Here is a 12,518-nt window from a genome sequence, read left to right as displayed (position 1 = left end):
CACCAGGGGAGCTGTGAGGGGGCTGCTGGTTCCAGAGAGGACGTGGAGAGGCAGCTAGGGGAGAGGAGCGCGCAAGTGCTGAGCCGGGGCCCCAACAGAAGTCGAGGCGTCCACCAGAGGGGCGTCCACCTGAGGGCTGGCAGGAGAGACAGCCTGAGCGGGGAGCATGGGAGAAAAGTGTGGGGATTCCCAGGCCTCCCTGAGGGGACTGGGGACATGGCTTAGAGTCAGAGTCAGCTCTGGGTTCTGGAACATTCCATGGGCCCCAGGCCTCTGCTTTCAGGTATTGAGATTTGGGGCATTACAGGACTGGCCACGCTGTCCATGTGCCCAACTTACTAGTGCTTGTGTCTGTCCTCCCTTCCCCTGCGAGGCCCCAAGAGAAGCCTCTCTGTCCTGCCCAGGACAGCGCTGGAGCCACTGCCCACCTCAGGAGGGCCTGGGCTGACGAGAGAGGAGGGAGAAGACAGAGCCCCCTGTTTCCTCTCAGATGGTGTGGCATATCTTTCTCTATGAAAGCCCATTGTAGCCCTTGCCCCAGCCACCAGGCCCTAACCTTGGCTGCGGGGTTCTTCTGTGTGCAGCTAAGAAGCAGGATGGGGCGGTCGCCATGGAAATGCAGCCCCTGAAGAGTGCAGAGGGCGGGGAGATGGAGGAGCGGGAGAAGAAGAAAGCCAACGTGCCCAAGAAGGAGAAGTCGGTCCTTCAGGGAAAGCTCACCAAACTGGCCGTGCAGATCGGGAAAGCAGGTGGGGGCAGCCGAGGGGGCGCCCCAGGGGCCACTGACGGGCAGGGAGGACGCTGGGCTCCCGGACTCGAGGCCGGACCGAGGACAGCTGGTGGGAAAGGGATGTGACAGAGGGTGTGGGCCAGGCAGCACGGGGACAGGTGATGGCCTTCAGGGCCTGGTTCCACCGCCCCCTTTGGTGACTGTGGACTGTAAGCCTCTGTGAGGCCAGGGACAGGGAGCGCCTCCCCGGACTCCGGCTCAAGCGAGCACAGCTGCAGCGTCGCTTACCTCTTCCCTCTCGCTCTCTCCCACCCTCTCCACTGCCGGGCCCCCTTCCTGCCTCTACCCTGCACGGCCTCCCCTCCGACGTGGCTGCAGGGCTGGTGATGTCTGCCATCACCGTCATTATCCTGGTCCTCTACTTTGTGATCGAGACCTTTGTGGTGGGCGGCCGGGCGTGGCTGGCGGAGTGCACGCCCGTCTACGTGCAGTACTTCGTCAAGTTCTTCATCATTGGTGTCACGGTGCTGGTTGTGGCTGTCCCGGAAGGCCTGCCTCTTGCTGTCACCATCTCCTTAGCTTACTCTGTCAAGGTAATAAACACAACAGAATAAGAATTCAGTGACACCCAGGACTTGGGGTGCAAGGTTGTTAAGCAAGTCGGACAAAGTCAAGACTAGTTCAAGTTCGGGATCGCTTCCTGGGCACCAGGGCAGAACGAGCCGGCATCTGTAGGATGAGGGCAGGGTCGCCGAGGGGCCAGGGAGTTGAGGTGGGGGCAGGGAGCAAGGGGAACCCCTGGGAGACAGTGGGCAGGGCGGGGCAGAGATCAGGGTGGGCGGGGGAGCCACAGGGCCGGCAGGTGACCCGAGAGGGGGCTCTGGGCAGCAGGGAGGCCCCAGCTGAGCTCCAGGGAGAGCGGCCACCCAGAGTCGACTGCTCGGCCAGTCTGATGGGAGTCCTTACGACTCACAGGCCCGCTGCCTCGCTTTGACCACCACCCTGCTGCCATCTGAGCTGCGCCTCTGGGCACGGCTGTTGGCCCATGGGTGAGGGTGTGTGCCTGCTGCCCGAGGCCCCCAAGCCTCCATCTGTGCCCTTTACAGAAAATGATGAGGGACAACAACCTGGTCCGCCACCTGGACGCCTGCGAGACCATGGGCAATGCCACGGCCATCTGCTCGGACAAGACGGGCACACTCACCACCAACCGCATGACCGTGGTACAGTCCTACCTCGGGGACACCCACTATAAAGAGGTTCCAGCCCCCAGCGCCCTGACCCCCAAGATCCTCGACCTCCTGGTCCACGCCATCTCCATCAACAGTGCCTACACCACCAAAATACTAGTGAGCCAGGAGCGAGTGTTGGGTGGGCCAAGGCAGGGGCGGGATGAGGGGAGAGGGCCTGGCCCGGCTGCGGTGTGGGCTGTCGCCAGGAGCTCGCTGAGCTCTCTTAAGGGCTTTTGACCAGAGCCACAACTGTTTCTGGGGTGCTGGTCTCCCTCCTTGTCCCTGGATGCTGGGCGGGGCCTGCAGATTCTGAAAGCCCTTGCCAACCCAGTGAATGGTGGCAAACCTGCCCGTCTAGTCCACACAGGAGGCCGTTCTTGGCTCCCTGCCACCACACCTGAAAGCATGACGGCTGAGGCTGGGCCGGGGCCAGGGGGCAGTAAGGAGGGTGGACGTGGGCCCCCAGGGCCATGCTGCTTCTCTTCACCTCTCAGCCTCCAGAAAAGGAAGGCGCCCTCCCACGCCAAGTGGGCAACAAGACAGAGTGCGCTCTGCTGGGCTTCGTCCTGGACCTGAAGCAGGACTTCCAGCCCGTGCGGGAGCAGATTCCCGAAGATAAGCTTTACAAAGTGTACACCTTCAACTCAGTCCGCAAGTCCATGAGCACGGTCATCCGCATGCCCGACGGCGGCTTCCGCCTCTTCAGCAAGGGCGCCTCGGAGATCCTGCTGAAAAAGTGAGTGGGCAGCAGGACCCAGCCTGGGGCTGGGGCTACCTCAAGGGTACGGCGTTTCTGGTTTTCTTATTACGGTAAAGTAGACATCGAATAAAACTGGCCTTTTTCATCACTTTAAAGTGGACAGTCGAGTGGCATTAGGTCCCAGAAGCAGTTCATCACCCCAGAGGAAAGCCCATGCCCATCACACAAGCGCTTCCATCCCCCTCCCCCCAGCGCCTGGCAGCCACTAATCTGCTTTCTGTCTCTGTGGATTTACCTCTTCTGGACATTTCATATAAATGGAATCATACAGTATGTAGCCTTTTGCACCTGGATTCTTTCCCTGAGCATAAGGTTTTCAAGATTCACCCCAGTTGTAATGCATAGCAGTGTTTCATTTGTTTTTATGGCTGAATAATATTCCAGTGCACAGATGGACCACATTCTGCTTACCCAGACACTTGGGGTGTTTCCACCTTTTGGCTCCTGTGAATCATGGTGCCTTGAACGTTCATGTACGAGTTTCTGCTTGAACACGTGTTTTCAGTTCTCTTGGGTATATTCATGGGAGTGACAGTGCCAGGCCGTATGGTAACTCTATGTTTCGTTTCTTGACAAAACGCCAAGGTGTTTTCCACAGGGGCTGCCCGACTTCACATCCCCATCAGCAGTGCATGAGGGTTCCAGCTTCTCATCCTCACCAACGTGTTATTACCTGATTATTATTATTGCTGTTGTTGTTGTTATTATAGCCATCGGGATCTCAAGGTGGTTTTTTTTTAATAAATTTATTTATTTATTTATTTATTGGCTGTGTTGGGTGTTTGTTGCTGCGCATGGGCTTTCTCCAGTTGCAGCGAGTGGGGGCTCCTGTTCCTTGTGGTGCGCGGGCTTCTCATTGCGGTGGCCTCTCTTGTTGCAGAGCCACTGGCTCTAGGCGTGCGGGCTTCAGCAGTTGCAGCACATGGGCTCAGTAGTTGTGGCACATGGGCTTCGTTGCTCCGCGGCATGTGGGATCTTCCTGGACCAGGGCGTGAACCCGTGTCCCCTGCATTGGCAGGTGGATTCTTAACCACTGCGCCACCAGGGACGCCCCTCAAGGTGGTTTGGTTCTGCTTTTTGCCGATGACTAGTGCTATTGGCTCCTTTCCATGTGCTTGTTGGCCATTTGTCTTCTTGGATGTGAATTGTTTGTCATTTTATTGCTGAGCTGTGTGAGCTCTCTGTTCTGAATATTAGATTCTTAACACATATCTGATTTTGAAGTATTTTCTTCCATTCTGCGGGCTGCTGTCTTTTCACTCTCTTGATTTGTCCCTGGATGCACAAATGTCTTTCAATTGTGAAGTCCAGTTTATCTCTTTTTCTCTTTTGTCGCTTGTGCGGGGTTCCTTTTAGAGCTGGTGAAAATGTCCTTAGGTTGACTGTGCTGATGGTAGCACAACAGTGAATATACTAAAAGCCATTGCACGGGACATTTTAAATGGGTGAGTCATGTGCTGTGTCAATTATATCTCAACAGAGCTGTTAGGGAAACCGAGGCGGGCAGCGTGAGGCTCCACCTCCAAGCACCCCACCCCCCAAGCACCCTCCCCTTCCCACCTGGCTCCTCACGTACTCGGGAGCCACCTTCTAAGACTTGACCTGATTGTGCCTCACTCCCGGCCTTCTGGGGCCTTCAGGACAGAGTCCCAAGCAGGACCTCCAGGCGCCTCCCCTGGCCTCCAGAGCCAGCTTCCTTCCTTCCTCACCAGTCTTCTCGGGGGCCCCCATTTGTCTGTCTGCCACGCCAGACTCTGAGGCCCGTGTTTCCTTTGTGCCTTCCTTTTCTGCCCCCAAATCCTGCCAGCGCTTGTGTGCTCGCTGCCTGTCGTGGCCCGGTTCCACGGCACTCGGTTTTGCTGACGTCCCACCGCTTGCCCTGAAGTGCAGCGGGGCAAGAATGACACACCCTACCAAAGTCCCTGCACAGCCAAGCCCGCACAGTCTCTGAGTTCGCAGCTCCTGTGGAAACAAAGTCCATCGGCCTCATGGCTTAAAACCACAGAGCTCTGTTTCCCCAGTGCTGGAGGCCAGAAGTCCTAAATCAAGGTGCGGGCGTGGTCATGCGCCCCCCCAGACCTGCAGGAGAGCATCTTCCCTTGTGAGCTCCAGCTGCCAGTGGAGGCTGGCCGCCCTTGGCCTTCCTTGGTTTGTAGCTGCATCTCTCCAGTCTCTGCCTCCGTCGTCACATGGCTTTGTCCGTGTGTCTGTGTCTCCACGCGTCCTCTTCTCTTTTTGTAAGGACAGCAGGCAGCGGATTGAAGGCCCACTCTCCCCCAGCATGATCTCATCTTAACTTTGCAACAACCATCTTTCCAAATAAGGTGACATTCTGAGGTTCTGGGAAGAACATGGAGGCGGGTACACTGTTAGGCCCTGTATAAGCAGAGCGCCTCCCTCCTGGGAGAAGCCCTCTACCGTGTCAGATGGAGGGTTCAGATAGCGCCCTGGCCCCCGTGCCTCACGGGGCCGGCTCCTCCTGTTCCGTCCGCCCCAGGTGCACCAACATCTTAAACAGCAATGGGGAACTGCGCAGCTTTCGCCCTCGGGACCGGGACGACATGGTGAAGAAGGTCATCGAGCCGATGGCCTGCGATGGGCTCCGCACCATCTGCATCGCCTACCGGGACTTCTCCGCTGCTCAGGAGCCCGACTGGGACAACGAGAACGAGGTCGTGGGCGACCTCACCTGCATAGCCGTCGTGGGCATCGAGGACCCCGTGCGGCCCGAGGTAGCCAGAGCCCCTCTGTGAGCCGCCCGCTTGTGTCCTCAGCGGTGAGGCCTTTGGACATAAATTCAAGGAGGGAACACCCCCTTTCTTCTGCCCTCCTGCCCATCATGGCACTCCCTCCCAGACTTCACAGGCAGAACAAATGGCAGCCCACCAGAGCTGGACCAGTTGGGGAGGGTGGGTGATGGCAGAGCCTCGGGGTCCTCCAGGGACGTGGCCACAACGCCCCAGATCACGCCTTCCCAGGCACACTGGACCCTCCTTCTCCTCTTACCCTGCCTCTGTCAGGTGAGAGACGACGGCAGTTAGAACCTCGATGGCTGCCAAAGTGCACAGGAGCGATGGACCAGAGGGGGGTTGAGGAAGAGGGAGGAGCCAGGGACAACTCCCAGGGCTCTGGTCCTGAGAAGTGGGTAGATGGTGCTTGGGGGGGCTGGGGGAGGGGAGGGCAGTTCTCAGTCGAAGGTTTGGTTGGGGCCAAGTGAGGTTCGGGACATCCCTTTGGAGACATGATGTGGTTAGGAGTGGAGAGCTCAGAGCAAAGGTCCTGGCCAGAGAGACATTCTCCAGAAGTGTCTTTACGTGGGTGATGGTCGTGGGTGTGGCCAAGCAGAGGTGGGAGGATCTTGCGAAGGAGACTCAAGGAAAGGGCCAGGCAGGGAGGGGAAACTGTGAGGAACATGTGGCCGAAGCAAGAGGGCAGCTTAGCCAGGTCATGGCAGAGGCCTCCCCACCTTGACCTGAGCAGGTCCCGTGGGATGTCATGCAGCGAGCCAGCATGTGGTCAGAACTTTATCCGGAGCAACAGGGCAGAAGCTGGTGAGGCTGTCGACAGGAAGAGCAATGGGGAGGGTTGTTGGTCCTTTGAGATGACCGACCCCCGTGGGAGAGAGCCCGCCAGGCTGGCCCCAGAGCAGGATGCTGGCGGCGGCTGCAGGAGACCGGGCCCCGAGGGAGTGTGCGAGGCACAGAGGGTGCGGGTTGTGAGGCAGGGAAGGACTCTCTCTCTTCTCCCAGCGCCTCTCCAGTGGCGCCCACCTCGTGTCAGAAGCAGGGGCACTTTGATCCTGCCAATTAGCCCTCAACTCTCCCTCGGGAGACAGGCGTTCACACAACCCTTCCATTCAGAAGGCAATCCTCACCACAGCTGAAACCTAGCCAGGGGCCATCAGTGACAGCGCATCCCCGAACTCCAAGGAGACGGGGACCATCATGTGCAGACAGGGGGCACCCGGAGTTCACCCCAGGAGGAAGAGGGTGGTGACAGAGGGGAGGGGAGAGACTTCAAGCCAAGGAACGGGCCCAGAGAAGGCAGGTGGTGGGAGGAGCTGCCTGGAAGAGCAGGGGGAGAGGGTGCTGCTGAGGGTGGCAGGGTCACCCCCAGGGACTCAGGGGCCAGGCCTTTCCCTTTGCCAGACCAAGGAGAAACTGAGGCACAGAGGAGTGCTGTGTCCATATGGCAAGCCGAGTCCTAAAGCCACATGGCCCTTGCGTAGACCCAATGACCTCCCCATCTGAAGAGAGCCGTTCGCCACTGCCAACCGCAAGTGGCTGCGGGCCCCTGCGTGGGGCTCTGTGCTGCTCCAGGGTGATGGCTGTTCCCTCCTTACTCCTTGGGAGGTGTCAACAGTAGCCGCTCTAGACTTTTCTAGCTCACTGGGGCTGGGTGAAGCTGCCGGGAAGCCAGAGCTCCTGTTGGAGCATCTCACAGACCCAGGAAGGGGACATTGCCAGATTCCCAGGGCCACGGCCAAGGCCACTCAGCAGCATCATAAGCAGCCCTCCCAGCCATTGTCGTCTGAACCCCTGGACCAAGGAGCCCTGCAGGCTTCCCCTAATGTCCGGCATAAATGTTTGTTTGTCACAAACTGAAGTTCTAGTCATTGAGGTCAGGTTGGAGGCATGAGATGTATTTGTAGATGTCCGAGACAGAGCTGCAGAGGCCATCTTTGGGTCCGTGGCAGCTCATTTACAGAAGCGCCAATGAGACTAGCCTGGGGGCCGGGGCGGGGTCCAGATACAACAGCCCCAGAAGGGCCGCACATAGGTGGGGCGAGGCCCAGCCCGTCCCCCGTCAGTGCTCTTCTCATCTTAGAAAAAATACAGATAAAGGAAGGTCACCATGAAGGCTCAGCCTCAGGGGCTGCCCCGGTGGGTAGAAGCACAGGGTGAGCGAGCCCTCAAGGCCAGGCAATGGGCGGCTTGTTTAAGATCCAGAAACAGCCTTGGTAAAAGGGCCCAGGGGACAGGATAGCTCCTCTCTGGCTGAAGAGTGGCCGAGTGAGAGGCTGGGCAGCAGGTGGCAGCAACAAGGCCGGGCTGGGGACCAGCCAGCCAGGAGGTGGCCAAGTAGGGTACCCCGAGGGCCCGGGGGAGTCCCGGGTGCCAGTGGCAGGTGGGAAGGCCGATAGGGCTTGCCAGAATGCCCGGGGGCCTGGGACTGCTGCATCCCAAGGAGGGCCTTGCAGGGGGTGTCTCTGCCAAGTGGACCCTATAGGCGAGCCATATTTATGCCAGAGGAGCAAGGGGGCTCCTGCGGACACCCGGCTGCCTGACGCTGTCAGGCCTCGGCGAGCATGCAGGGACCGCGGCTGGGCCCAGTGGGACAGCAGGCAGGCAGGTGAGGAAAGACAATCACCTGATGCAGGAGAGGGCGCCAGCAGACGGAGGGGAACTTGTGCCACCTGGCTGGGAGGCCGAGGGCCTTTCAGACCAGAGAGGGAGCCGGGCCTGGGCCACGCCCACACAGAGGAGACCAGCGGAGGCTGGATCCCTGACTCCCAGGGCTCAGGCTCATCGCGGCCACTTGGGGGCAGCAGAGGTACAGCTTCCAGACGCTTCAGAGCCAGGAGGAATCTTGCTGGAAGGGGGTTTGTCTCCAGGCAGCTCGTCCTCCAGCTCCCAAGGATCCTCAAAGAGCAGAAAGTGTCCATGAGGCTGCGAGCGAGGAGACACATTATTGGGGGTGCAGGATGCAAGCCTCCTTGCCAGGGCTGGGCCTTCTAGGCTTCTTGACAGTATTTGCTGCAAGGATCCTAAGGTCACTCTGTCCCAGCCCTGAAATGGGAGCCCCTCTGGCTGGTCCCCCCCCTCTTCCCACTCTCTCCCTGGCTGAGATCACAGCCACCACCCCCCAGCTTTAGGGGCCACCAGCGTGCCCGGACATCCTGGGCCAGTGCCTCCCCTGGGGTCTCCCGGCTGCCCTGCCCCCCACCGCCTGGCCCCGGCTCCCCCGGCCACCGCACCCGTGTGGGCCAGCTCACCCCTCTGCCCCCGGCTCCCCGGCCTGGCCATGGGCCGCACCCTGGTCCCCGCGTGCTCGCGAGCTCTCTGTTCTCGTGCTCAGACTGTCCCCGGGGCTTCCGGGTCAGCCCAGCGGTGCCCACTGGGAGCCCACAGTGGGGTGCACTGGGCCCAGCGGACACAGCAGGGAGCCGGCTCTCCCCAGGCTGAACCCCTCACCGGGGCCTCTTCAGGCACCTCACAGCCTGGCTCCTCACTGCACTGCAGTCTCCAGGCTCCCGAGTCCCCTCCTCCTTGGAATGGGGGTGTCTCCACTCCCTTCAGCCCATTTTCCACTCAGCACTAGAGGGATCTCTTGTTCTTCTTCCTTTTCCGGAATCCAATCTCATGTTTGGCAAATGGAGATGAGTGCTAAGTAACCCGAGTGAAGGTCCATTTCCCATAATGAGCAGTGAGAATCCCTTAGCATCTCAAGCCTACAGCTCTGTCTTAGATTTTTTTGTTTTTTGGTTTTTTTAAGTGGTGGGGAGACGAGCAAGAGGTGCCCAGAGCTCGGCCACAAGGCAGCTGACGGCCAGAGCCTGCCCTGGGTCAGGGCCCGGGAGGGTCAGGCCGCCGTGGGTGCTGCCGTCCGGCCGGGCACTGGAGGCAGAGCTTCCTTTCACGTCATTCCAGAGTTCACCGTCCTGGCTCGTCTGCTCTGGGTCTCCAATTCCCCAGTGGGAACTGAGGTCGAAAGGGCTGCCCTCCAGTGTTCCAGTGGCTTCTCCCAGCCTTGCTCGTGGTGTCAGGGCCTGGGTCTGAGTCATCCGTGGTCCCCGGGGCTAGCCCAGGGAGGCACGTGTGGTGGGGGGCACGCTGTTCCCTGGTGGCCAGGCTGACAGCGGGGACAGAGCTGACAGGCCTTTGCTCCTGCGTGCTGCACATCTGGCCGGAGGAACGGGTAGAGCCTATACACATGTGTGTCTGGCCTTGACGTCCCCGCCCGGCCATCTTGTCCCTTCCAGGTCCCTGAAGCGATCCGCAAATGCCAGCGTGCCGGCATTACGGTCCGCATGGTGACCGGGGACAACATCAACACGGCCCGTGCCATTGCGGCCAAGTGCGGCATCATCCAGCCCGGGGAGGACTTCCTGTGCCTGGAGGGGAAGGAGTTCAACCGTCGTATCCGAAACGAGAAAGGCGAGGTAGTTCCCGGCCCATCAGCCCTCCTTCGGGTCCAGGCTTCTGGCACTTTCTCCACCCCCGCCCCCTCTGTTCAGCCCTGCCTGCCAGCCCTGCAGTGTCTGTGTCCTTTCCCCTCCCAGATAGAACAGGAGCGTCTGGACAAGGTGTGGCCCAAGCTGAGGGTCCTTGCCCGATCATCTCCCACCGACAAGCACACTCTGGTCAAAGGTAAAGGCAAGGGCTCACTCCTCACCCTGCCCCGCCCCTGCCCCAGGTGGCATGACACAGGCTGGGTGTGGCCGTCAGCCCCGCTGGTCGTCTGCTCCCAGTTGTGGAGCTTCCAGTTGCTCTCCGGGTCCTGCCTAAGAAGCAGGTACTCAGCTCTGGAGCCATTGCTGCTGGAGACTTTGTGTCTCAGAGGAAGTCACCGGCCCTCCCTGAACCTCAGTTTTGTCATCAGGAGAATGGGGATAATAATGGAGACTCCCTCAAAGGGCTGACCTGCCAGAGCTCAAGCGTCCACTTCTCTGCACTCACAGTATCAATGCAAGATGCCAGTAGAGGCCAGCCTCTCATCATAGCAGATGGGGAAACTGGGGCCCAGGAGAGGGAGACTTTTATCCAAGTGGCCCAGCACAAAGCCCCTGCCTTCTACCAAATCCCGTCACCCCGTATCATTTCACTGGGTCATGGGCCGGGGTGGGAGAAGGGGGATGGAGCTGCCCGTCAAGGCACAGGACTTGGTCCCAAAGGTGATGGAGAGCACGGAGGATTGGAGAGGACTGGCTCAGTAGCAATCTCAAAGGCTTTCCTGAGCCAACTGGCCCCCCACGGCACCCGGGCTGGTCACCCAGGGCCACAGATGGCAGTAGCCCTGCCCTGATCTGTGTTCCAGGGATCATTGATAGCAACACCGGCGAGCAGCGGCAGGTGGTGGCCGTGACCGGGGACGGCACCAACGACGGGCCAGCCCTCAAGAAGGCAGACGTGGGCTTCGCCATGGTAAGCCACTCGCTGCCAGCCTGGCTCACCATGCCTGGTGGGGCCTGGTGATGGAGGACGTAAGCTTTGTGCAGGAATGTGGGAGCTAGCGTTGAGGCAAGTTTCAGAGTGCCAGAAGTTTCTTTCTCTCACATCCTGGCCACTTGGGCCTCTGCAAGCTCTGCCGGTCAGGGGACATGCGTGTGATATGTGTAAAGGTATTATTGGGTGTGATGGTGCCTGAGGGGACGTGGGGCTGGGCTGCACCGCTGGGGGTCGGGGGGGACCTGTCAGCTGAGCATCCACCTCGCCGTGTCCCGGTCCAGTCTGAGTGAACCTCCGCCCCAAGCGCGAGTGTGATGGGCTGAGTCCCCAAACAAGCTTTTCCTCTGTGCTTCTCTCCCATTGCTTACATAGAGCTGGTTCTTTCTCTAAAAACTGCTGAGCAGGGCGGCCTTGGCAAAAGAGGGAGCTGTGCTCAGCTGCCGAAGGCAGAAACCCAGCCAGGCCTCTCCCACCTCACCTCGAAAGAGCCGTGCGGCCCTCGGTGCACAGGCACCGGGGACACAGGCCAGTCCTTCCCAGAGCCGGACCCGGAGGGGGACCAAGCCCCGGCCCCAGGCGCTGCGGGAACCAAGCTCAGCAGCAAGCTGGCGACGTGTGGGCTGGGAGGCCATGTGCTCACTCTGCCAAAGGCGTCCTCTCCGGGCCTCCCAGGGGCTCCTTAGCAGGGACCGGAGGCCTTGTTGGTGGCTGCTGCAGCATTGGCGCCCTCTTTGTTTGTGAGCAAAAACCTCTCTGGTACAAGGACGCGTTTGGAGTAGGTCATGGCAGTGAGGAAGGGGCCCGTGGACACGGTGTGTGTGTCTCCCAGGGCATCGCAGGGACTGACGTGGCCAAGGAAGCCTCAGACATTATCCTGACGGATGACAACTTCACCAGCATCGTCAAGGCCGTCATGTGGGGCCGCAATGTCTACGACAGCATCTCCAAGTTCCTGCAGTTCCAGCTGACGGTCAACGTGGTGGCCGTGATCGTGGCCTTCACGGGCGCCTGCATCACTCAGGTGGGCACTGGGGGCCACTGGGCCCAAGGAAGACCCTGGGCCCTCCCTCCCATGGTCAGGCCCCACCTGCCCGGTGTGCCTGGACCCCAGTGCACAGAGCAAGCCCAGGGCACCCCACCCACCAGCAGGGTGAGGGCTGAAGAGCCCCTACCTGAGGACCCAGTGTTGGGAGCCACATTTTTTTTGTTGCAGGCTTTTTTGGTTGAGATAGAATTCAGCTACCAAAAAATTCACCATTCAAGAGTGTACAGTTCAGTGACTTTTAAGTACATTCACAGTGTTGTGCCATCATCACCTCTGTCTAGGTCCATCATGTTTTCATCACCCCAGAAGGAAGCGCCATCCCCATGAGCAGGCACTCCCCACTCCCCCTCCGCCAGCTCCTGGCACCCGCTCATCTGCTTTCTGTCTCTACAGACTTTCCTATTGTGGACATTTCAGCTACATGGAACCAAACCGTAGGTGATTGTTTGTATCTGGCTCCTTCACTCAGCACAGTGTTCTCCAGGTCCATCCATGTTGTAGCAGGCACTTTATTCCTGTTGATGGCGGACCGATGTTCCATTGGATGGAGCTAGCACCTTGTGTTTCGGCATCCCTCCGTCAA

At 59.6% G+C, this 12,518-nt stretch overlaps 1 protein-coding gene across 15 annotated transcripts in view; it reads left to right on the top strand.

Annotated features, from left to right (window-relative positions):
• The window catches only part of ATP2B3 (ATPase plasma membrane Ca2+ transporting 3), a 41,403-nt gene that overhangs the window by 8,778 nt on the left and 20,107 nt on the right, over nucleotides 1–12,518 (top strand). For 13 of the 15 annotated variants that reach the window (XM_057717956.1, XM_057717951.1, XM_057717957.1 and 10 more), the window contains 9 exons: nucleotides 585–749; nucleotides 1,109–1,323; nucleotides 1,837–2,079; nucleotides 2,457–2,698; nucleotides 5,220–5,454; nucleotides 9,705–9,884; nucleotides 10,005–10,092; nucleotides 10,760–10,866; nucleotides 11,720–11,911. In XM_057717956.1, coding sequence (XP_057573939.1) covers nucleotides 585–749; nucleotides 1,109–1,323; nucleotides 1,837–2,079; nucleotides 2,457–2,698; nucleotides 5,220–5,454; nucleotides 9,705–9,884; nucleotides 10,005–10,092; nucleotides 10,760–10,866; nucleotides 11,720–11,911 — 1,667 coding nt within the window. Of the gene's footprint in view, nucleotides 1–63; nucleotides 76–584; nucleotides 750–1,108; nucleotides 1,324–1,836; nucleotides 2,080–2,456; nucleotides 2,699–5,219; nucleotides 5,455–9,704; nucleotides 9,885–10,004; nucleotides 10,093–10,759; nucleotides 10,867–11,719; nucleotides 11,912–12,518 lie in introns of all 15 variants that reach the window. The other 2 variants (XM_057717948.1, XM_057717955.1) reach the window with 2 other exon arrangements.

This window comes from Hippopotamus amphibius, chromosome X (genome assembly GCF_030028045.1).
Source record: "Hippopotamus amphibius kiboko isolate mHipAmp2 chromosome X, mHipAmp2.hap2, whole genome shotgun sequence".
NCBI lineage: Eukaryota > Metazoa > Chordata > Mammalia > Artiodactyla > Hippopotamidae > Hippopotamus > Hippopotamus amphibius.
Note: the sequence above shows the minus strand (reverse complement) of the source record. Positions and strands in the feature narration are given on the sequence as shown.